Source organism: Jaculus jaculus, chromosome 6 (assembly GCF_020740685.1).
Source record: "Jaculus jaculus isolate mJacJac1 chromosome 6, mJacJac1.mat.Y.cur, whole genome shotgun sequence".
NCBI lineage: Eukaryota > Metazoa > Chordata > Mammalia > Rodentia > Dipodidae > Jaculus > Jaculus jaculus.
The window spans coordinates 92004127-92029708 of record NC_059107.1 but is presented as its reverse complement, the minus strand read 5'-3'; the positions used below and the strand labels follow the sequence as shown (position 1 = coordinate 92029708).

The window sequence follows — 25582 nt, the reverse complement described above, 5'->3', positions numbered from 1 at the left end:
AGCCCTGGTGCACCCATTCTCTCTCTCTCTTTATCTGCATTTCTCTCTGTGTCTGTCGCTCTCAAATAAATAAATAATGAACAAAAAAATTAAAAAAAAAGAAAGCTCATTCTCCCATTGCTGTTTAAAATATTTTTATTTGTGTATTTGAGAAAGGGAGAAAGAGGAAGAGAGAGGATGAAAGAGGGTGAGAGAGAGAATGGGCATGCCAGGGCCTCCAGCCACTGCAAATGAACCCCAGACACATGTGCCACTTTGTGCATCTGCCTTATGTGGGTCCTAGGGAATTGAACCTGGGTCCTTTGGCTTTTCAGGCAAGTGCCTTAACTGCTAACCCATCTCTCCAGGCCTCATTCTTCCATATCTGTGTTCTGGCAGCACCAGCAAATAGGTTTAAGTTAGAAAGAAAGCCTCACTGGGTTAAGTTCAAGACATAAAAGGAGGCCTGACTTTCCCTTGAGGAATCAGGAGTGGGCGGTATATGTTCCCTATGTTTTGACGGCAGTGAAGGGGCGGGTGGGCAGAACACTGTGCTGGTGCTGGTGGGTGAGTTTCCTCACCCAGAAACATCTTTAGATAGGCTTTCTTCCTTGGCAAGTATAAAGGCAGGTGATAAAATCCCCTCATCACCTGTATGGAAATAACACTCCTCGGCTTGTCCATGGGGAGCTGTGACCTGAGTTGCTCCTGTAGTCAGCTATGATGGTGGCTGTTTACTTGAGCTCAGCTGTGTCAGTCCCCAGACTGCCCCACCCACACAACCACGAAGCTGGCTGACGGTGTGCTCTTCTGGTGGGTACAGCAGAGGCGAAAGTGGCACAGAGTTCACCATGCTAGAGGGAATGCATTCTAGGAGACAATGAATAATTATGATTCTGATTTCTTCCTTTTTTTTTTTTAGACAGAGAATGGGCGTGTCAGGGCTTCTGGCAAATGAACTCCAAATGCATGCATCATCTTGTGCATCTGTCTTATATGGGTACTGGGGAATTGAATTTGGATCCTTAGGTTTTACAGGCAAATCCTTAACTGCTAAGCCATCTGTCCAGCCTGATTTCTTCCCTTAAAAAAACATGCCTTTAATCCCAGCACTTGGGAAGCAGAGGTAGGAGGATTGCCTTGAGTTCGAGGCTGCCCTGAGACAACACAGTGAATTCCAGGTCAGCCTGGGCTAAAGAGAGACCCTACCTCGAAAAACCAAAAATAAATAAATCAGCCTTTAATTTATTTATTTGCATGTGTGTGTGTATGGATGTGCTATGTTTGTTTGTTTTTTTGCCACCAAAAAGGTCTGGCTTTTTGTGGGTACTGGGGAATTGAACTCAGGCCAGCAGGCTTTGCAAACAAACACTTTTAATCCCTGAGCCATATCTTCAGTCCAGATTTCTTCATTTTAAGAAAATCTAAAAGCCAGGTGAGATGGCACATGCCTTTAATCCCAGCACTTGGGAGGCAGAGGTAGGAGGATTGCTGTGAGTTCGAGGCCACCCTGAGACTACATAGTGAATTCCAGGCCAGACGGAGCTAGAGTGAAACCCTATCTCAAAAAAAAAAAAAAAAAAAAAAAATCTGAAGCAGGGGACTGGAAAAATGGCTCATGGCCCAGGGGTAAGAAAATGCTTGCTTGCGAGGCCTAGCAGCCACATAAATCCAGATGTACAAAGTGATGGCACATGCATCTGGTGTTCAATTGCAGTGGCAAGAGACCCTGGCATGCCCATTCTCTCTTCTCGCAAATAAATATAGAAATAATATTTTTATTTATTTTTAATATTTTATGTTTCTTTATTTTGAGATAATAAAAGAGGCAGAGAGGGAGAGAGAAAGAGAGAGGGAAGGAGGGAGGAAGAGAATAGGCATGCCAGGTCTCCCAGCCACTGCAAACGAACTCCAGATGCATGTATCACCTTGTGCATCAGGCTTACCTAGGTTCTGGGGAATCAAACTGAGGTCCTTTGGCTTTGAAAGCAAACACCTTAACTGCTAAGTCATCTCTCTAGCCCCTAAAAAATATATATTTTTAAATATTTTATTTATTTATTTGAGAGAGGAAGAGGCAGAGAGAAAGAGAATGGGCATGCCAGGGCCTCCAGTCACTGCAAATGAACTCTAGACACATGCACCCCCTTGTGCATCTGGCTTACGTGGGTCCTGGGGAATTGAACCTGAGTCCTTAGGCTTCACAGGCAAACGCCTTAACCACTAAGCCATCTCCCCAGGCCCCTAAAGATATTTTTAAGAGTCTGAAATGCCATGTGTGGTGGTGTACACCTTTAATCCCAACACTTGGGACACTGAGGAAGGAGGATTGCTGAGTTCAAGGCCAGCCTGAGACTACATAGTGAATTCCAGGTTACTAGAATGAGACCCTACCTCAAAAAAACAAAGAAAGAAAAAGAAAAAAGAGTCTATTGAAGAGTGAAGAGATGAAGATAGGGGAAGCCTCTTTCACAAGCTTTTCTTTTTAAAAAAAAAAATTATTTATTTGAGAGAAAGAGGCAGAGAGAGAGAATGGGCACCCCAGGGCCTCCAGCACTACAAATGAACTCCAGATGCATGTGCCCCCTTGTGCATCTGGCTTACTCTCCAGCCCCCCTCACAAGCTTAAAATTTTTTAAAAATGTATTTTATTTATTTGACAGAGAGACAGACAGACCAGAGAGAGAGAGAGAGAGAGAGAAAGAGAGAGAGGGAGAGAATGGGTACACCAGGGCCTCCAGCCTCTGTAGATGAGCTCCAGATGCATGCGCTCCCTTGTGCATCTGGCTTATGTGGGTCCTGGAGAGTGGAACCAGGATCTTTTGGCTTTGCAGGCAAAGACCTTAATGGCTAAGCAATCTCTCCAGCCCCCCCTCCCCCCAGAAGCTTTTAAGTAAGGCAGTTTGTCATAGGATCACTGAGATATTCAAGGTCATATCCTGCAGCACCTGGCTCCACACTGAAATGTTGTAATTATGAAGTAATAGTAATTATTTTCACTTCACAATTCAAGAAAAGATTCAGAGATGTTATGTTACATGTCCAAGGTCAGCTATCAAGCTATGGAGCAGAATTAAAATCAAGTCCAGGGGCTTTCTACTTGACCCTGGCTACCAGGCAAAGCTTCATTGGTTGGGAGAGTTACAAGTACTTATCTTGGCTTCAGAACTCAATGGGGTGCCTAGCATACAGCAGGTGCCTCAGTGTTTGAAGGAAATAATGTGCCCAGGTGGCTACAACAATCAGAAGCTTGATTAATTTTACTGCATGCTGTTCTGGCTACCAGCTTTATGGGTGAGTTCTCTGAACTCACTGGTTTAAATGGTGATAAAATAGTTCCCTGTATCAGTTAGTGGCCTTCTGACAGGTAGTTTTAGGTACTGTTTTTTTCCAAGGATGCTGTTCATACAGTCCTCAATAGATGGGCCGAATTCTACAAGTCAAGACAAATGTTCATTTTGCTAAGAAAGATGACAGGATTTCCAAGAGCACAGACCATTGTTCTACTGACCTTCTCCAAGAGAACACAGGTTAGCTCATAGATCAATGGCCATGCACCTGAGATTTTCTAAGTGTCTTATAACCTCAAATTTTATATTATCCCCCTCCCCACATATTCCATACTCACAAGACTGTATTCTTGCCTGGGAATACCCGCTGGTGTAGGTCTAGCTTGGGCGCAGGACCCAGTGCTCTGGCAGTGCCTTTTCCCCTTTCATTTTTCCTTCTGTACTGTGGATCAAACCCAGAGTCTCATGCATGCCTGGTCTACCACTGCATCTCAACTCCCAGCCCCTGCATCAACTAACTTATCAGCCATTTGACCTCTGGGGCTATATTTTAGTTATCTTTATCTGTCCTTAGCTTACAGGTCAGCAACTGTACAAAGCATTCTAGCACACTAGTGATGAGTGTGCATACCTGTGCAACTTTATCAAAAATAAGCAATTAAAGTGCTTGCCTGTGAAGCCTAAGGACGCATGTTCTACTCTCCAGATCCCACATTAGCCAGATGCATAAAGGTGACACAAGCATGCAAGGTTGCACATACATACAAAGTGGCGCATGTGTCTGCAGTTTGATTACAGTGGTTAGAGGTCATGGCACACCAATTCTCTCTTGCATAAAAAAAAAGGCCAGTCTGTTGGGCTTGCCTCAAAAATAAAATAAAATAAAATAAAATAAAATAAAATAAAATAAAATAAAATAAAATAAAATAAAAAATAAAATAAAATAAAAATAAAATAAAATAAAAAAGAGTACTAGCCAGGCTGTTGAGCAAGGCATCCTCCTGCCTGCAGCTCTGACAGGATGAGCTTCCAGGCCCCGCCCACACTCCACGCTGCTTTTCTTTGCAAGACCTGCCTGAGGCCTTCTTCCTCTCTCTGCTAAAGGAGGCATCCAGCAGCAGAAGTAAACTCTCAAAGGTGATGGTAGGAATCTGGCCCTTCCACTGTTTCAAGTTTTGCCCCAGATGCCACCAAGTTCTCCTACATAGAATTGCAGCAACTCTGTAGACCATTGAGACCTGTAGGATGGATTACTCCCAACTCAGTGCCTAGTGTTTTACTGCTTCATTTGAGGCTATGCAACAGGATCAATTTCAATGAAAACTTTGTATCAGGCTAGAGAGATGGCTCAGCATTAAAGGTGCTTGCTTGTAAAGCCTGATGGCCTGGGTTTGAGGTACCAGTGCCCACATAAAGCCAGATACACAGTGGTGCTTGTCTCTAGAGTTTGTTTGCAGTTGTAGGAGGCCCTGGTGTGCCCATCCTCACTCTCTGTCTCTCTCAAATAAATATAAAAGTATTTTTAGTTTATTTTTATTTATTTATTAGAGAGGCAGAGAGAGAGAAAGAGAGAGAGAATGGGCACACCAGTGCCTTTAACCACTGCAAACTAACTCCAGACACATGTACCACTTTGTGTATCTGCCTTTATGTGGGTACTGGGGAATCAAACCCAGGCCATCAGGACCCTAGCTAGAGTGTGTAATCCCATACTTGTAATCCCAGTATGTGGAAAGCTGAGGCAGGAGGACTGCAAGTTAGAAGTCAGCCTTCCTTACATAGTAAGGGGAGAAAAAAGGAGTAGTTTATCAAGAACAATGTGACTAGCTGGGTGTGGGGGTGGACACCTTTAATCCCAGCACTTGCGAAGCAGAGGTGGGAGGATCACTGTGAGTTTAAGACCCCTATGAGACTACATAGTGAATTCCAGGTCAGCCTGAGCTAGAATTAGACCCTATCTTGAAACACACACACACACACACACACACACAACAACAACAACAACAACAACAACAAGAAAAAACGATGTGATTTAGCAATTCTACTCCAGTCATTTATTCTCCAGGTAAGGAACAATATATGTATTATTGAATGTTGATCATAAGAAGTTATAAAGAGAACAAAACAAAACCCTGAAGAGCCTCATTAGGAAATGGCTTACCTAATTATGACAAATATATCCAGTGGATTACTTTGCATCCACAGAAGGAACAGGGTACGTTCAGATGTGTTTATAAACACTAGCACAGGGGCTAGAGTCCACTCAGCAGTTAAAGGCACTTGCTTGCAAAGTCTAATGGCTCAGGTTCGACAGATGCACAGCGTGGCACATGCACCTGGAGTCTGTGTCTGTAGTAGCAGAGGCCCTGGCATACTCATTCTCTCAAATATTTTCTTTTTTTTTTGAGATAGGGTCTCACTCTAGTCCAAGATAACCTGGAATTCACTATACAGTCTCAGGCTGATCTTGAACTCGCAGTGATCCTATCTCTGCCTCCCCTCCCAAGTGCTGCGGTTAAAAGCGTGAGCCACCACGCCCAGCATAAATAAAATAGTTTTTAAAAGTTCTAGTTTAGTTGGGCATGGTGGAGCACGCCTTTAATCCCAGCATTTGGGAGGCAGTAGTAGGAGGATCGCTATGAGTTCGAGGCCACCCTGAGACTACATAGTGAATTCCAGATCAGCCTGGGCCAGAGTGAGACCTTACCTCTAAAAACAAACAAACAAAAGAAACAAAAAGTTCTAGACTAGTCACATAGACTTGTCTCAAAGAACAAAGAATTATATATAAAGAAAAACATTATGCCAGGTGTGGTGGCACATACCTTTAATCCCAGCAATAGGGATTAGCAGAGGTAGAAGGATCACTGCGAGTTTGAGGCCACCCTGAGACTACATAGTGAATTCCAGGTCAGCCTGAGCTAAAGTGAGACCCTGACTCAAAAAGCAAAACAAACAAAAATTTATTTATTTGAGAGAGGGAAGAAGAGGGAGGGAGGGAGGGAGGGAGGGAGGGAGGGAGGAAGAGGCAGATAGAGAGAACATGTGCCAGGGCCTACAGTTACTGCAAATGAATTCCAGATGCATGTGCCACCTTGTGTATCTGGCTTTACATGGATACTAAGGAGTCAAACTCTGGTCATTAGACTTTGCAGGTAAGCACCCCAACCACTAAGCCATCTCTCCAGCTCTAAATTATTCTTAAGTGGTACACAACTGACAGACCTAAACAACTTGAAGTACCACTCCTCTTTCGGGGCGGAGAGAGCAAGATTTTTCTCTGTACAGAGAAATAGGGAAAATGATGCTACACTGGGCCTCTTAAGTGGCCCAGAGTGTGGAACTTCCCTTTTTTTTTGGTTTTTCAAGGTTAGGTCTCGCTCTGGCCCAGGCTGACCAGAAATTCACTATTTAGTCTCAGGCTGGCCTCGAACTCAATGCCATCCTACCTCAGCCTGCCAAGTGCTGGAATTAAAGGCATGTGCCACCATGCCTGGTGAAACTTTCCTTTTCTTGAGCAGCTGAGCTATTATGGGCTACAAGATAATCCTGACTTCACTGAAAAAGTCAAATTGCAAGTTATTTTTCGGGGTAGGGTCTCACTCTGGTCCAGGCTGACCTGGAATGAACTATGTAGTCTCAGGGTGACCTTGAGCTCTTGGTGATCCTCCTACCTCTGCCTCCCGAGTGCTGGGATTAAAGGCATGCACCACCATGCCCAGCTGCAAAGGTTACTTTTTAAAAAAAAAATTATTTCTTTATTTATTTGAAAGACAGAGAGAGGAAGAGAGAAAGACAGAATAGGTACACCAGGGCCTCCAGCCACTGCAAACAAACTCCAGAGGCATGTGCTTCCTTGTGCATCTGGCTTACGTGGGTCCTGGGGAATCGAACCAGGGTCCTTAGGCTTTGCAGGCAAATGCCTTAACTGCTAAGCCACTTCCACAGACCCCCCTTTTTTTGAGGCAGGGTCTTATTCTGGCTTTGAACTCTTGGTGATTTTCCCAAGTACTGGGATTAAACATGTGCCTGGCTCTCAAGTTGCCAAATTTAGAAGACTATTTACAGTATGAGACCCTTGGCGGATTACGTTCTAGACACATTACTATGTGTATGTGGGCGGTGGCTTGTATGTTTATGTATGTTCGTATGTGTGGGTACACCTGTGAGGGTATGCATGCATGTGGATGCCAGAGGAGTACCTTAGGGGTCATTCCTCAGGTATATTATCCTTCTTATGCTTGCCAGGCAAGCACTTTACCAACTGAGTATCTCCCAGTCCCTTGTCATTTAGCAATATTAGGGCTAGTACCCAGCACCTTAAGCATGGAGTCATGTGCTCTACTCCTCCAGGCCCAGGCATATTTTTTAAAGAAGGGGGCGGGTAGGTGTTGTGGTGCACACCTTTAATCCTTGCACTCTGGAGGCAGATTGTCATGAGTTTGAGGCCACCCTGAGACTACATAGTGAATTCCAGGTTGGCCTGAGTTAGAGACCCTACCTCAAAAAAACAAACGGCTTGGCTGGAGAGATGGCTTAGCAATTAAGGCACTTGCCTGTGAAGTCTAAGGACTTCCCACACTCTACTCTCCAGACCCTACATTAAGCCAGACGCACTAGGTGGTGGAAGTGTCTGGAGTTTGAATGCAGTGGCTGAGACCCTGGCATGCCAATTCTCTCTCTCTTTAAAAAAAAAAGGGCTCGGGCTGGAGAGATGCTCAGCCATTAAGGCGCTTGCCAGCAAAGCCTAAGGACCCAAGCTTCACTCTTCAGTACCCACTTAATACCAGATGTACAAGGTGGGACATATATCTGGCATTTGTTTGCAATGGCTAGAGGCCCGGGTGTACCATTCTCTCTCATAAATAAAATAAAATAAATTGGGGCCAGGTGCGGTGGTGCACACCTTTAATCCCAGCACTTGGGAGACCGAGGTAGGATTTCTGAGTTCGAGGCCAGCCTGAGACTACATAGTGAATTCCAGGTCAGCTTGGACTGCAGCAAGACCTTACTTAAAACAAACAAACAACAAAAGATATTAGGAATTTTCTTTAAAAAAAGGGGGGGAGAGAAGAGGGGAGCTGGAGAGATGGCTTAGCAGTTAAGGCACTTGCCTGCAGAGCCGAAGGACCCAGGTTCGATTACCCATGTAGGCCAGATGTACAAGGTGGCACATGTGTCTGGAGTTCATTTGCAGAGGCTGGAGGCCCTGGTGTGCCCATTTTCTCTCAAATAAATAAATAAAAATAAAATATTTTTCAAAAGGCTGAAGAGATAGTTTATCAGTTAGGGGTGTTTGCTTGCAAAGCCTGACTGCCTGGGTCAGACTCGCCAGTACCCATGTAAAGCCAGATGCACAAAGTTTACAGTGGCAAGAGGTTCTGGTGTACCCATTCCTTCTCTTTTTCTCCGCTCACAAATATATATATATATAAAAGAATAATTGGCTGGAGAGATGGCTTAGCAGTTAAGGCGTTTGCCTGCAAAGCCAAAGGACCCAGGTTCGATTTCCCAGGACCTATGTAAGTCAGATGTACAAGGTGGCGCAAGTGTCTGGAGTTCCTTTGCATTGGCTATATGCCCTGGCACGCCCATTCTCTCTCCCTCTATCTCTCAAAAAAAAAAAAAAAAAAAGAGCCGGGCGTGGTGGCGCACGCCTTTAATCCCAGCACTTGGGAGGCAGAGGTAGGAGGATCGCTGTGAGTTCAAGGCCACCCTGAGACTCCATAGTGAATTCCAGGTCAGCCTGGGCTAGAGTGAAACCTTACTTTTAGTTCTAGCATTAAAGGAAGCTGAGGTGGATCACCATGACTTTAAGGGCACAATGGGCTACAGGTCAGCCTGGATTAGAATAAGACCCTGCTTCAAAAAAGAAACAACAGGGCTGGAGAGATGGCTTAGCGGTTAAGGCACTTGCCTGCAAAGCCAAAGGACCTCAGTTTGATTTCCTAGGACCCATGAAAGACAGATGCACAAGGTGGCACATGTGTCTGGAGTTCATTTGCAGTGGCTATAGGCCCTGAAGTGCCCATTCTCCCTCTCTGTCTCAAATAATTAAAAAAAAAAGGAAACTATATTAACATGTATGACATTTTCACTTTAAGAAAAATCTAGAAGGATGTCTGCTAAATTTTTTTTTCAAGTGAACATAATCACATTTTATTGTCTTCATAGCAAAATTGGCTTAGAACTGGATCACTTGGCCCTTTCTCTTCTTATCTCCTCCAAGTTCAAAATGCTTGCATCTCTTAATAGCCAGCATTCTCTTAGTTCTGCAGTTGGGCTCCACACTCTCAAGCCTCAGCACAATCTTCTTTGTAGTTTTAGCCTTTTTCCGGAATATAGGCTTAGTCTGCCCACCGTAGCCACTCTGCTTTCTGTCATAACGCCACTTTCCCTGGGCATACAGAGAGTCCTTTCCCTTCTTGTACTGGGTCACTTTGTGGGGCTGGTGCTTGCTGCACTTCTTACAGAAAGTCCGGCGAGTTTTAGGGACGTTCACCATGTTGGCAGGAGTGCTATCAGCACCAAAAGAAATGATGTCTGCTAAATTTTTAATAGTTATCATTTCTGAAGTGGGAACCTAGAAATTTTTTCCTTTTATGTTTCTGTATTATTTGGCATTTTATTTGTTAATTAAAAAATATCAATTATTCATTTGCAGGAGATACAGACACACATACGCTAGACACTACAGGTGTGCCAGGGCCTCCTGCCACTGCAAATGAACTCCAGATGCGTGTACCACTTTGTACATCTGGCTCTATGTAGGAATTGAGAAATTGAGCCCTGGGCTAGCAGGCTTTGCAAGCAAGTAGCTTTAAATGTTAAGCCATCTCCCCTGCCCTTAATAGGTATTTTAAGGAGTATGTTTGTAATTCAAAACAAATTTGTAAGAAAATAATTTTCAAAGTTTTAACAGTCATAAAAACAATCTCCCAGTATTTTCTTGCAATATTTTAATTTCAACTTCAAGACATTTTTGCTAAATGTGTGGCTTCCCCTGTCTGGGTTGTTAAATACAGTCTTGCTTACAGGGATAGACTTCATAACCCTTCGGGGTTGCTTTAGTCTCTGGATTTTGGATACAGTATAGGTTAGCAGCAATTAATCAGAAAACCAGGGCTTTTTCCTGGTTCTTAGCAGGCTGATGGTGTTGTTGAGCAAATTCTCCCAAATAAGTTGTCTTTCTCTCCCTCTCTCCAACCAATTTGAATCTTGGCAGAGAGCGCTAGGAGAAGCCCCAAGGCAGCTACGTTCTGTACTGCTGCCACTCACAGTCAAGGCTTGGGAGAATGCGTACTGGAGGAAGGAAAGCTCTGCTGTTATTAAATCACAGATGCGGGGGTTGGGGGGGTGGACGTGTCTGGCACCAATGCCACCTGCTACATGCAGGAGCTCAATTATGGTTACATTCACTACTGTCAAGGGACAGGGAATCAGGGAGAGGGGTGCCAATATAACCTTTGGTTGCCTAGGAGAGAGCAGTTGGCAGCTGTGGTTTTTCTAAACTTTGAAGTCGTCCTTTGAAAGCCACCGTTGCCTATCCTATGGATCCTTTCCCACGAGGAACAGCTGCATTTGCTCATCCTAGCTTTCACATTTTAATTTGGTTCTAAAGCTAAGCAGCAGAGGACAAATGACTTGGGAATCAGACACCCTCATTTAAGCACAGAACAAACTGTCCAAGTGACTTCTACTCATGAGGCCCAAACAGAAACAGATAATGAAGGTACTTGCTATGTGAAACATGGCAATATTTATGCATTTGCTTTTATTTATCTATAAAGATGGCTGCAGCAATTTTTTTTGATGAGTAATCTTACATTAATACTAATTATATTACTATAAATTTGGTTCAGAACAGGCTTTAGGAAACAACAAAAATCTCCAAATGTTGAAACAAGGAAATATTAAAAAAAAAAAAAACCTTAAAAAACTTTAATTATGCTACTTTCCCATAGGCTTTCTTAGACTGGTTTACAGCCTAAAGTAACAGGAAACAAGGTTTGAGCATTTAAGAAACTGTAGGTTAAGCTATGGGTGCCAAGCATGGGAATGAAACCCTGATTTGAGGGTGAAATCTCAGGCACATTCTGGGATACAGGCAGGTTCTCAAATGTTTCTTAGTGTTCTCTCCTTTCCACAAATTAATATTTCTTTCCTTTTTTCTGGCTAGCCCAGTATAGCATTAAATCCCCTCATTGTTTCACTTGGTCAAACTGTTGTTGAGGGGGAACCTGGCAGGCATTTGTGACTTCTATTTAGACTGGAGAGGTAAAAAGACCAGCTCTGACCCACTTCCTTCTGAGACAGCTTCAATGGAGGGGCTTGCTGAGTAAGGCCTCTTTGAGCAGTTGGAAGACTGAAGAGGGGTGAATGGTGAAGAACATTGCTTAACCTTGGGAAACCTGACAATAGCTGCCCTGATTCTGGTGAAAATGACCATCCGGAACCAGTTCATACCATTAAGAAAGGTCAATGTAAAAACAGCTTCCCCTCCAAAAATAAGAAAAAGAGAAGAAACCAACAGCATTTGGAATGACCCAAGGTTATATGCATAAACTGTGTTTTGTTATTAAATCTAAGTATACATTTTCTAAAGTCCCATTTTCAGGTTGAACTGTATGGAATAGAAAAGAGGAAATGGAATTTCCCTCAAGACTTCACAGCTTCAGGATGAGAGGCCCTGGGTTTGCGCTGGGGAAGCCCCTTTTTAAATGAAGGCTTGGGTGGACTAGGTTCCACACTGGCTCCAGTTCCACTGTTCCCTGCAGAGTGAGGATGGCTCCGTCCACTAGCGTTTCCTAGAGCCTGAGGGGGAGCACTCTGATACCCGGAACCAGTCGAATACCAGGAGTTATTTCTGAAACGACCCACACTGTCATGTCGTCCTGGGTTTGTGGGGTCACTGGTCTTTTGGCCTTGTGGCCTAAATCCTTGTCCTCCTCGTCTGTTTCCTGGAAACATCTGAAAAAAAATATATAATGCTCAAAGTACTCTGACATTTTAAGCCTAATTTGTTTCAGTGTAGTCCCCCCCTCCTCCCCCCGGCCAGGTAGGGTCTCACTCTAGTCCAGGCTGACCTGGAATTCACTATGTAGTCCCAGGCTGGCCTTAAACTCACAGCAATCCTCCTACCTTGGTCTCCCAAGTGCTGGGAAAAAAGGCGTACGCCACCACACCCGGCTCCAGCATAGTTTATAGGAGTGCTCTGAAAGCGTAATTATCATACTTGGGACTCTGAATTCTATCAGCCAATTCAACCTACTCATTCTATTACAACGAATACATCGTCCACTGATCTTTCCCTGCATTTCATGCCTAGACTCTTCACTGCACTGAAGAGGAGATCACTTCCCTTTAGATGAGTACAGTAAGAAAGTAAACACATAGGAAAATTCAGTAGCTGCAAGCTCTCAATTAGACATCTATCTTATCACATGCCAGAACTTTGCAGATCACAGCCACTTGTGAAAATCATGAACTTAGAATAATGAAGTAGTGACACTGTAGTCTGCTTTGCTATATGTATCATGAGTCACAGATTAAGCCACACTTGCTGCTGTGATGTCCAGCACACCTTTCACATTAAAATTCAGGAAATTTACTGGACTTTTACTTGTCTTCCAATTCCAATGTTACATCAGTTTTGAAAAATTATTGTCATCACTGCCCTGGACTACTCATTTCTCCTTTCTAGAGTTGGCTCCTCACCCCCACCAGCTTCTCTTTTTCTTCCCCTGATATATTCACATTGGGTGTCTAGAGACTAGCTTTCAGATATGTACTGGTGAACCTGTATCTTGCAGTGCTTGTCTATACTGAGATGGGTGCATGACTCCCAGTGTGAATAATTACCTACAACATCTGAAGACCATTGCCAACATAAGTAAGTCAATTGTTTTTGGTAATAGGAAGTCTCAATTGCCTGGTGGCTTGGAATATCATATGAAATGCTTCCTTGGGAACTAACTGGGATGAGAAAGATACAAAAATAGGTGCAGAATGGGGGACTAAAAGAGGGATGCCCTTTTTTCCTAGCATGCTCAGTAGGAAGTCAGGTTACCTCTTGATGAGCCTGGTGCAGCAGGTTGCTGGAGTTTGCTAGGGCTGCAGGAGGCTCTCCAGGAGCAGAGTTTCTCTGGTTAGCACCTGTAAGGCTGGGAACAGAGGCACAGGTGGGAGAGGAAGTAGCAGAGCCATCACTTGGTCCACTCAAAGATGCAGATACAACTGAGCTACATCGGGATCTGGTTGAATAGCTGTTCTTTGGATGAGACACTGAAATAGAGATATGAAGACTATATTGTAGTCATATGATGCAAGAGCACAATAGGTGAGGATTCTTCTATTTCTCGATTTCACAGTTAGCAATTTAAGAACAGAACTGTCTATCTGAATAATCACAAAGAAAAATTTACAAAATGGCTTCCACTTCTTCCAGAACCCCACTGCTTTGTAAACAACTCTTAGAGATAGAACAGTTTAAGATCAAGCTACTCTCTACTTGACACCCCCTCTACACACACTGACTAATAACTTCTTGGCATTTCCTACTACCTAAGCTGCTGGCTGTGGCTCTAGCAGTGATTAAGCCTGGGACAATAGTATAGGCCATATGTTCAGTTTCCCATGCAACGAACATTCTAAAGTTCAGATTTTGCAAAGAAAGAGGTAAACAAATCTTTGAAAAATTCTTTTTTAAAAAATTGAATGATACAAGGTAAAATAATCAAAATCAGTTAAACATGAATAGAATTAATCTTTACAACAAATTACCTTGCCAAATTTCTTTTAGCAAAAATAAACTACAAGTTAAAAATACAAATCTAGGGCTGGAGAGATGACTTAGTGGTTAAGGCATTTGTCTGCAAAGCTAAAAGACCCCAGTTCGGTTCCCCAGGATCCATATGCACAAGGGGGTGCATGTGTCTGAAGTTCATTTGCAGTGGCTGGAGGCCCTGGCATGCCCATTCTCTCTCTCCCTCCCTCTGCCTCTTTCTCTCTCTCAAAAATAAAATATAATAAATAAATAGAGCCGAGCATGGTGGCACACACCTTTAATCTCAGAACTCAGGAGGCAGAGGTAGGAGGATTGCCATGAGTTTGAGGCCACCCTGAGACTACATAGTAAGTTCCAGGTCAGCCTGGTTTAGAGTGAGATCCTACCTTGAAAAACCAAAAAATAAAAAATGAATCTAACTGAAAATTATTATTATTAAATATATTTTATTTATTTGAGAGAAAGAGGGAGAGTGAGAGAAAGAGAATGGGTGTGCCAGGGCATCTAGCCACTACAAACAACTTCAGATGCATGCATCCCCTTGTGCATCTGGCTTACATGGGTCCTGGAGGATTAAGCTGGGATCCTCTGGCTTTGCAGGCAAGCACCTTAACCGTTAAATCATCTCTCCAGCCCCTTTTATGGTTTTTTGAGGTAGGGTTTCACTCTAGTCCAGGCTGATCTGGAACTCACTATGTAGTCTCAGGGTGGCCTTGGACTCATGGTGATCCTCTTACCTCTGCCTTCTGAGTGCTGGGATTAAAGACATGTGCCATCATGCCTGGCTGACAAACTTATTATTTTCAATTCAAGTATCAGATTGCAATGCTTTAAAACTACTTCCCACAATTTTTTTTTTTTTTGCTTGTTTTTATATATTTATTTGAGAGTGACAGACAGAGAGAGAGAGGGAGAGAAAGGGAGAGAATGGGCATTCTAGGGCCTTCAGATGCATGCACCACCTTGTGCATCTGGCTTATGTGGGTCCTGGGGAATTGAGCCTCAAACTGGGGTCCTTAGGCTTCACAGGCAAGCGCTTAACTGCTAAGCCATCTCTTCAGCCCCTCCCCCAATTTTTTTTCATGGCTTTGAACCTTAACTAATGATGAATTAACAATTACAGCCCTAGGGCCAACATTTTACTTGTTTATTTTTGTGGTACTGGTATCAAACCGAGGACCTTGCACAGGACAGGCAAGTATTCTACCACTGAGCTACATACCCAGTCCCAACAATTCGTTTTATACTTTTTGGTTTGTTTGTTTGTTTTCCAAGGTAGGGTCTTGCTCTAGCTCAGGCTGACCTGGAATTCACTATGTAGTCTCAGGGTGGCCTCGAACTCATGGCAATCCTCCTACCTCTGCCTCCCAAGTGCTGAGATTAAAAGGGTGCACCAGGGGCTGGAGAGATGGCTTAGCGGTTAGGCGCTTGCCTGTGAAGCCTAAGGACCCCGGTTCGAGGCTCGGTTCCCCAGGTCCCACGTTAGCCAGATGCACAAGGGGGCACAAGCGTCTGGAGTTTGTTTGCAGTGGCTGGAAGCCCTGGCGTGCCCGTTCTCTCTCTCTCCCTCTACCTGTCTTTCTCTGTGTCTGTCGCTCTCAAATAAATAAATAAAAAATAAACAACAACAACAAAAATTTTTAAAAGGGTGCACCACCATGCCTGGCTCCTACAATTCATTTTATATGAGAGGAAGAACAAGGGAGCTGAGTTTAGGGTCTGACCTATGCTTTATGTCACTCAGAGGCACTGTACCCTATTCCATGTTCCCCTTTATTTATTTCATTTTTGACACTTTCATATGTGAATTTACTCCTACCAATTACCCTCTCTTATCTCCCCTTTCTCCTTCCTATCTCACTCCCTTCTTTTCTCTCTCAAGGCAGGGTACCACTCTAGCCCAGGCTATTCTGGAACTCACTCTGTAACCCCACACTGGCATCAAAGTCATAGCTATCCTATCTGCCTACCTCAGTCTCTGAGTTCTGGGATTAAAGGTATGTGATGGCATGCCCAGCCCCACTTTCAATGCAATTGCCATTATGTAAGGACTTGTTATGTGCCAGGCACTTCAGATATTGCTGTCACTATTTAAAGAGGAGAAAAGTGAAGCTTTCAGAGATCAATGCTGAAGGATTTCTATTTGGTCTGATCTGAAGAGTTGTGCCTCCCCTGTCCCTATGCCATGCTTTTTGCACTATATATCATATACCTCTGAACTCAGCATAAAATGAAAAAGAGAATTTTGCTGGGTGTAGGGGGACATGCCTGTAATCCCAGCACTTGGAAGGTGTAGTGGGAGAATCAGGAGTTTAAGGTTAGTCTAGGCTGCATAAAACCTTATCTGGAAAAAAAAAAAAAAAAAAACAGAAACAAAAACAAACTTGGAATCTGGAGAAATGGATCAGTGGTTAAAGGTACTTGCATGCAAAGCCTGAAGGCCTTTAATTCTCTAGTACCCATGTAAAGCCAAATGAACAATGTGGCACATTCATTTGGAGTTTGTTTATAGTGGCAGGAAGTCCTGGTGCACCTAACCTCTTATTCTCTCTCTTTATTGCAAATAGGTAATAAATAAATAAACAAAGAGGCATTTTATACTTAGGGAGTTGGTAAAAACTTATCTTTAGAATTCAAAGTATATGCCACCACAGACTTCATAAGTATCCCAGTTACTATTTACAGAAAGAGGCAGAGGCACAAAGGAGGCCTCAATGGAAAGGCCAGCAAACACACCTGCCTTCCACTGACAGAGTAGTCTCCATGCCGCCTCTAATGCCCACACTCTCTCACCATCTCACCTTGTCCAAATGAATCAATGCTTCTTTTTAGTGTTTCTACATCACAGGTGAACCGAGCTACTCTTCCCAGATCTTCATCATATTTACGTTCACTAACAAAGTGCTGGAGAAAGGACAAAGAAAAGGCAACAAGTGAGACAAACATCATGCATAAAACCTCTAACTCAAAATAGACAACTAAAGCCAAGTGTGGTGGCACACACCTTTAATCTCAGCACTCGAGAGGCAGAGGTAGGAGGAATGCTATGAATTGGAGGCCACCCTGAGACTACATAGTGAATTCCAGGTCAGTTGTCTTCTGGGCTGGAGAGATGGCTTAGTGGTTAAGGTGCTTGCTTGCAAACCCTAAGGACCCAGGTTCAACTCCCTAGTACCCATAAGCCAGATGCACAAGGCGACGTATGCATTTGGAGCTCATTTGCAGTGGATGGAGCCCTGGCATGCCCACCCACATACACACATACTCTCTCTCTCCTCAAAAATAAATAAATAATATTTAGAAAAAGGCTTCTGAAGACCTCCTGCTACTGCATTCCCATTTCACTTTCACTCTCTCCCTTTCTCAAATAAATATATAAACAAACAAACAAACGCATATTATAGGGAGTGGCAAGATGGCTTAGTGGTTAAGGCACTTGGGAAGCCTAAGGACCCATGTTCGACTCTCTAGATACCATGTAAACCAGATGCACAAAGTGATGTAAGTACACAATATTGTATACATGCGCACAAGGTGGAGCATAAGGTGGCACACATGTCTGGAGTCCAGTTGTAGTGGTTGGAAACCCTGGCATGCCAAGTTTCTCTCTCATACAAAACAATGATATCTATGTAAAAATTATCATATTTTTGTTATATTATTATATATAAACATTGTATATTTTGAATTTTTAAATTTTTTTTCAAATTTTTATTAACAACTTCCATGATTATAAAAAGTATCCCATGGTAATACCCTCCCTTCCCCCATTTTGAATTTTTAATATATGCAATGTTAATTCTTTTATTATTATTTTAGAGAGAGCGAGAGAGAGAGAATTGGTGTGCCAGGGCCTCAGCTGCTGTAATCAAACAACAGACACTCACACCACCTAGTGGGCATGTACAACTTTGTGCTTGCCTCACCTTTGTGCATCTGGCTTATGTGGGATCTGGAGAGTCGAACATGGGTCCTTAGGCTTCACAGGCAAGCGTCTTAACCACTAAGCCAACTCTCCAGCCCTAATATACAATTTTAGATAAACAATGTCTCAGGTAGTCTGGAATCACTTGTTTCAGATAAAAAGATAAAAAAAAATTAAGAGCCGGGAGTGGTGGCACACACCTTTAATACCAGCACTTGGGAGGCAGAGGTAGGATTGCCATGAGTTTGAGGCTACCCTGAGACTACATAGTGAATTCTAGGTAGGCCTGGGCTAGAGTGAGACATTACCTCAAAAAAAAAAAAAAAAAAAAAGATAAAAATTTAAGGGCCTATATATGAACACTTGTGGTGCAGCCATAAACACCGCATAGTCTCAGAAACATTCATCTTTATGTAAGAATTTAAAAGGTACTGAGCCAGACATGGTGGCACATGCCTACAATTCCTGCACTCAGGAGGCTGAGATGAAGATTTCAAGTTCTAGGACAGTTTTGCTTACTTAGCAAGACACATATACAAAAAGAAACACACAGGGCTGGAGAGATGGCTCAGTGATTAAAGGTGCTTGTCTGCAAAGTCTGAAGGTCTGGGTTCAAGTCCCCAGTACCCATTTTGACTTTACATGGATATTGGGGAAGTAAATCCAGGTTGTCAAGCTTTGCAAGCAAGTGCCTTAACTGTTGAGCCAAAAATCACATACATCAAGTGGCACATACATCTGGAATTCGGCTACAGTGGCACAAGGCTCTGGCATACCCATTCTAATTCATATTCTCTCTCTCCTTGAAATAAATAAATAAAATTTAAAAACAGGAAACAAGCAAAAACAGGTATTGAGTTCCACGAATATTTATATATTTATAATATCTTCAAAGATTACAATATAATCAATACAACACTGTTTGTTAGCTTTTCTCCATAAAATCAGAATTGATTAACCAACTATTATTGACTGAAGAGCTGCTTCAATGCACTGTGCTAGGAAGTGGTGATATAGCCATTATTAAGTCTACAATTTATTGAGAAAGACAGCACAATCACATAATTATATCTGTGCTATGGAAGTCCAACACAGGGGGATATGATAGTTATGGAGTAAGAAAAGATGAGTAGGGTCTAGAGATGGTTCAATGTGTCCTTCCTGCAAAGCATGAGGGCCTGAGGGGGTCCTGACACCACCTGAGTTCAATGCTCTAGAATTGTAAACAGCTGGGTATGGCCACATGTACTTTTAAGTATTTATTTTCTGATTTATTTTTTATTAGAGACAGGGAGAGGGATAGAAAGAGAGAGTGAGAATGGGCACACCAGGCCTCTAGCTACTGTAAATGAACTCCAGATGCATGCACCATCATGTACGTCTGGCTTACATGGGACCTGGAGAATCAAACATGGGTCCTTAGGCTTCACAGACAAACGCCTAAACTGCTATGCCATCTCTCCAGCCCCCTTGTGTACTTTTAAACCAGTCCTATGGGGAGCAGAGACTAGGAAAATTGCTGGGGCTTGTCAACAGCAATCTCCAGAATCAGTAAAACTCAATCTTAAGGAATAATAGGCAGATGAGTGATGGAGGAGCACACCCCATGGTCTCCTCTGGCCACTGCATGCAAGCCCATGGGGCAGGCGAGAGCATGGGGTGCAGCATTAGCACATATACATTAAAGTACACCACATACCAACACATCACACTACATACACATACACAGAAAGAGATAGAGAAAGAGGGAAAGGATGAGTAGGTCAAGAGTGATCTCTGCTGTACGAGAGTGGATGAATGCTTTAGACAGATGGAAAGCATGTGCAGTGTCTCTCTAGCAAGGGGAACAGAAGTATCTGTGGGAAAGACCAGTTAGTATGGCAGTGAAGGAAGCAGAGACAGCACATGAAGAGCTCTGCAGACCATATTAAAAGATTTCAATACCTATCCTAAAAATACTGGAAAATTTGAAGCAGGTTACTATAGTGTGAGGACCAGACATTGTGGGGAGGGGGGCACAGCAGCAAAGTGGATGGAGAATCAGGTAAGAGGTTATCATGGAAGTTCAAACAATAGTTGATGGCAGCTTTGTTTTGCTGGTGGCAATGGAAATGAAGAGATAAGATCAATCTGAAATTAGTGTGAGGTCAAATGTATAGTTTGATTTAATGTAGGAGGGGTTAGAGATAGTTCAGTGATTAAAGGTACTTACTTGCAAAGGTTGATGGCCCAGGTTCAATTTGCCAGCATCTAGTACACATGTAAAGCCAGATGCAGAGTGGCACATGTGTCTACTGATTGTTAGCAGTGGCAGGAGGCCTTGGCATGCACATACTTTCTCACCTGTCTTTTTATCCCTCTCTGTCTCTGTCTCTTTCAAATAAAAACTGAGTACTGGGATTAAAGGCATGCATCACTATCACTATGCTTGGCTTAAATATTTTTTTTATATATATATATATAGAAAGAGAGAGAGAGTTTTATTTTTTTGAGGTAGGGTTTCACTGTAACTCAGGCTGACCTGGAATTCACTATGTAGTCTCAGGATTCAGGGTACCTTGAACTCATGGCAATCCTCCTGTCTCTGCCTCCCGAGTGCTGGGAGTAAAGGCGTGCACTACCATGCCCAGCATAATTTTTTTTTCATATTTGAAAATATAATGTTTAAGCTGGACATGGTGATGCACACCTTCAATCCCAATACTTGGGAGGCAGAGGTAGGAGGATCACCATGAGTTCAAGGTCACCCTGAGACTACAAAATGATATCCAGGTAAGCCTGAGCTAGAGTGAAACCCTACCTTGAAAAACCAAAATAAATAAATAAATAAATAAAAATAAAAATAGGGCTGGAGGGCCTGGAGAGATAGCTCAGCAGTTAGGGCACTTGCCCGCGAAGCCTAAGGACCCAGGTTTGATTCTTCAGTACCCATATGCACAAGGTGGTGCATGCATCTGGAGTTTATTTGTAGTGGCTAGAAACCCTGGAACACCTATTCTTTCTCTCTCTCTCTCTGCCTCTTTCTCTCTCAAATAAATAAAAATAAAGCCTCTTTCTCAAATAAATAAAAATTAAAAAAAAAACTAGGGCTGGAGAGATGGCTCAGTGATTAAGGCACTTGCCTGCAAAGCCTAATGACCTGGGTTTGATTCCCCAGTGCCCACTTATAGCCAAATGCACACATGCATCTGGAGTGCGTATGCAGGGTCTGGAGGTCCTAGCATGTCTAGTCTCTCTCTGCCTGCCTAATAACAAACAAATTTAAAAATATCAAATAAAAGAAAAAAAATTGTTTTTTTGAGGTAATGTCTCACTCTAGTCCAGGCTGACCTGGAATTTACTACATAGTCTCAGGGAGGCCTTGAACTCACAGCAATCCTACCACCGATGCCTCCCGAGTGCTAGGATTAAAGGAGTGCACTACCATGCACAACATAATTTTTTTTTTTTTTTAAGATTTAATGTTGGAAATGAAGACATTTCCTCAGGCTTCCTACAGACAACTGGATAGCTGACAATACCCTTTATAAAGAAAGAGAACCTGGAAAAGGGCCCAGCTTGAAAGGGAAGATCATGAGTTTGGTTTATTACATATAGCCATGAATTCTGAAGATTTGCTATGCTAGTCCCAAGGCTAAGAAGAAAGGCAGAAAGGAGAAGACAGTTTTACCTTGATATCAGCCCTGAGTTCAACCAATTGCTCCTCTGACATTCGCACGGCCACATCAGTCATTTTCTTTAAAAGCTCTGCTTTCTTCTGCCGGCTGAGCAAAATTTCCACTGTAGAAGAAAAAGGACTATGAATCCTATGTTGCTATTAAATGAAAAAAGAACTAGAGATATAAGCTCTGCAGTATGTATTTAGACAGCCAAGGGCTTAGCTGTCTGCTCATCCAGAAAATGAAAATACTGAATGTCCAGTTTTCACCTCTGGGGTCTCTGAAGGCAGTTAAAAGATAAACATTTTTTATGAATTACAAAGACTCATAAATCACTTGTCATTTTCTTCTTTCTTTTGTCCTTTTTTTCCTATTTCTTTTTCTTTTCTTTTTTTTTTTTTTGGAGGTAGGGTCTCACTCTAGCCTAGGCTAAGCTGGAATTTACTATGTAATCTTAGGGTGGGTAGCCTCACACTCACAGTGATCCTCCTACCTCTATCTCCTGAGTGCTGGGATTATAGCCATGTGCCACCACACCTGGCTCACTTGTCATTTTTCTTTCTGCTCTACTTAGCCAAAGAACTTCTTTTAAAATCAAAAGCATATGAATTAGACAGAAATAATGTATGTATGGTAAATATTTCATCTAGAAGGTTGGGTGTGGTGGCGCACACCTTTAATCCCAGCACTCGGGAGACAGAGGTAGGTGGATAACCTTGAGTATGAGGCTATCCTTAGACTACATAGTGAATTCCAGGTTAGCCTGGGCTACAGTGAGACCCTACCTTGGGGAAAAAATAAAATAAAAAAAGCAAGGGGTGGAGAGATGACTCAGTGCTTAAAGGCATTTCTTGCATAGCCTGATGGCCCGGGTCTGATTCCAGAGTATCCACATAAAGCCATATATACAAAGTGACACATGTGTCTGGAGTTCATTTACAGTGGCAAGAGTCTCTGGTGTGTCCATATTCTTTGTCAAATAAACAAAGCCAAAATATTCCTACTACTTCTTATTTTGTAGTCTCCTCTCAGAAAGAACCTTTGTTAGGCTGAAGAGATTGCTTGATGGCTAAGGCCTGCTAAGCCTGGGGACCCAGGTTTGATTCCCCAGTACCCTAGTAAGCCAGATGCACAAGGGGGTGCACACGTCTAGAGTTCATTTGCAGTGGCTAGAGGCCTTGACATGCCATTCTCTCTCTCAAATAGCAATAAATAGTTTTGAAAATTGCCTCAAACAAACGAACAACAACAAAAAAAAAAAAAAAAAAAAGAAAAAAGAAAAAGAAAAAGAAAAGAAAAATCTGGGCATGTGGTGCACACCTTTAATCCCAGTACTGGGGAGGCAGTGGTAGGAGGATCACCATAAATTCAAAGCCACCCTGGGACTACATAGTGAATTCCAGGTCAGCCTGGACTATACCCAGACCCTACCTCAGGTGTTTGCCTGTGAAACCTAAGGACCGAGGATCAATTCCCCAGTACTCATGTAAGCCAGATTCAAACGTGTCTGAAGTTCATTTGTATTGGCTAGAGGCCCTGATACACACATTCATTCTCCTCTCTCTCCCTGCCTATTTCTCTCATAAATAAATAAATAAAAATTAAGAAAAATAATTTGGGGGGAGGAGGCTAGAGAGATGGCTCAGCAGTTAAGGTGCTTGCCTGTAAAGCTTGAGGACCCAGGTTCAACTCCCCAGCACCCACATAAAGCCAGATGCACAATGACACATGCATCCTAAGTTCATTTGCAGTGACTAGAGGCCCTGGTGTGCCCATTCTCCTTTTCTCTATCTATTTCTTTCTCTCACAAATAAATAAATAAAATATTTAAATATTTTTTCAAAAAAATAAAGTTTATTTCAGAGAAAGAAGGAAAGAAAGCAGACTCCTCTGTGAGGAGGGGGTTTCCAGAGCTGAAAGCAACCCCTTAAAATTTGAGAGTATGGGCATGCCAAAGCCTTGTGCCACTGTAAACAAATTTCAGACACATGTGCCACATTGTATATCTGGATTTACATATGTGCTATGGAAATGAACCTGGGCCGAACCCAGGCTGGCAGACTTTTCGAATAAGGACTGATCCATCTCCCCAGTCCTACTACTGTTTTGGTGTTCACTCCCTATTCATGTATCAGATCACATTTACTATGTGGATATATCATGATTATTTATATCTCTTAATAAAAAGCACCTGTTCTGGGCTGGAGAGATGGCTTAGTAGTTAAGGCACTTGCCTGCGAAGCCTAAGGACCCAGGTTCAATTCTCCAGGTCCTACATAAGCCAGATGCACAAGGTAGCACATTAGTCTGGAGTTCAAAACACTGAGAATAAATGACTGTTGGATGCTTAGTCCTAAATGAGACATGTACACTACCACTCCAAAGTTAAGGGAACATCATGGAAGAAAGGGTGGAAAGAATGTAGGAAACAAAGAGTGGGGTAGAGGGCTATGAAATGCTATATATTTTTTTTTTTTTCCGAGGTAGGGTCTCACTCTGGTCCAAGCTGACCTGGAATTAACTCTGTCATCTCAGGGTGGCCTTGAACTCATGGCAATCCTCCTACCTCTGTCTCCCAAGTGCTGGGATTAAAGGTGTGCGCCACCACGCCCGGCTTGAAATGCTATTTTATGGATACATCATGGCTGTTACAGTCATGACCTCAGAGCAGCTGTGGCTACCTGTACAAAGATTAGACCTGTCAATAACCCACAATGGATGGGAGGGGACTCATGAGACCCCACCCTTTTCTGAGGAGCTATGGGCTGCTAATGTTGGCTGGGAGGGGAAAGTCATTTCTTTACTGGTATAGCCACTGGTAAGTTAACATGCCCCACCCAAGTTCATGCAAGCAACCCTAATAAAGTCAGTAGGACTGGGCGTGGTGATGTGAACCCTTAATTCCAGTACTCGGACGGCTAAAACAGAAGGATTGCTGTGATTTAGAGGCCAGCCTGAGATTATATAGTGAATTCCAGGTCAGTCTGGGCTAGAGTGAGACCCCACTTCAAAAAAGAACAAAAGTCAGTGGGTTACACACTAATAAAAGATATCATAGGAGCTGAGAAGATGGCTCAGCAGATAAAGGTGTTTACTTGCTGGCCTGGGTTTAATCCTCAAGCCACCCAACAAAGCTAGAAACAAAAAGTAGCACAAGCATCTGGTATTTGTTTGCAGCAGCAAGAGGCCCTGGTGTGCCCCCCCCCCAAAACACACATACATAAAAGTAAATAAATAAAGTTTTAAAAAAGACATGAGGTGGGCTAGAGAGATGGCTTAGTGGTTAAGGCACATGCCTGCGAAGCCTAAGGACCCATGTTTGACTCTCCAGATCCCATATAATCCAGATGCACAGAGGTGAGGCAAGTACAAGGTCACACATGCCCACTAGGTGGCACAAGTGTCTGAAGTTCAAATGCAGTGGCTGAGGCTCTGGTGCCAATTCTCTTTCTCCCTCCAGTTAAAAAAAAAAAAAAAGAAGGACATGATGAGGTTTTCTTAACAAGCAGATCATGAGGTATCAGCTCCTGTGGAGCAGGCTGTAAGACAAATCTCACCAAATGACCAGTGCACCAGGTACTATGGGACAGTGTCAGCCAACACTGAGGATGGGATGCTCAGGAATTCAGTAATGTGGAGAGAGCCACTGAGATCCTTGTTAAGAACTTCTACAAGTACTTTGTGGGAGGTACGAAGGAGATGCTGACCTTTCTGAGGTACTGGACCCAGGCACCCAAGCAACTTCTCTAACTAATGCTGATCAATTGTGTGCTAGAAGAGGAAACTGCCAACCTGGGCAACCACAGTAACTATAAATGGGTGTTAAGGAGCTTCTGGGAGCTGACTAGAAAAGTAGCCAAGACTACAAAAATGGAGAGCCCTATTCTTGGGAGCTGAGGACCTCACCATGGAACTAATGGCTTGTTGAGTAAGAGACTATACA

At 43.0% G+C, this 25582-nt stretch overlaps 2 protein-coding genes across 5 annotated transcripts in view; both read right to left on the bottom strand.

The window, feature by feature from the left end:
* Positions 1–9412: 9412 nt before the first annotated feature.
* LOC101603924 (60S ribosomal protein L36a-like) lies at positions 9413–9789 on the bottom strand. Its single transcript, XM_004649803.3, has one exon. It carries the CDS (start codon positions 9772–9774, stop codon positions 9454–9456), a length of 321 nt encoding a protein of 106 aa, XP_004649860.2. The 5' UTR covers positions 9775–9789; the 3' UTR covers positions 9413–9453.
* Positions 9790–10228: 439 nt separating this feature from the next.
* Spats2 (spermatogenesis associated serine rich 2) overlaps positions 10229–25582 on the bottom strand; it is a 124370-nt gene continuing 109016 nt past the window's right edge. For all 4 annotated transcript variants that reach the window (XM_045153241.1, XM_045153245.1, XM_045153243.1 and 1 more), the window contains 4 exons: positions 21651–21760; positions 16857–16959; positions 13339–13553; positions 10229–12239 (listed from right to left, as the gene is read on the bottom strand). In XM_045153241.1, coding sequence (XP_045009176.1) covers positions 11928–12239; positions 13339–13553; positions 16857–16959; positions 21651–21760 — 740 coding nt within the window. In that variant the 3' untranslated portion in view covers positions 10229–11927. The remainder of the gene's footprint in view (positions 12240–13338; positions 13554–16856; positions 16960–21650; positions 21761–25582) is intronic.

Coding starts and splice junctions, on each gene's coding strand:
- LOC101603924 (XM_004649803.3), bottom strand. CDS start 9,774: ATGGTGAACGTCCCTAAAACTCGCCGGACTTTCTGTAAGAAGTGCAGC.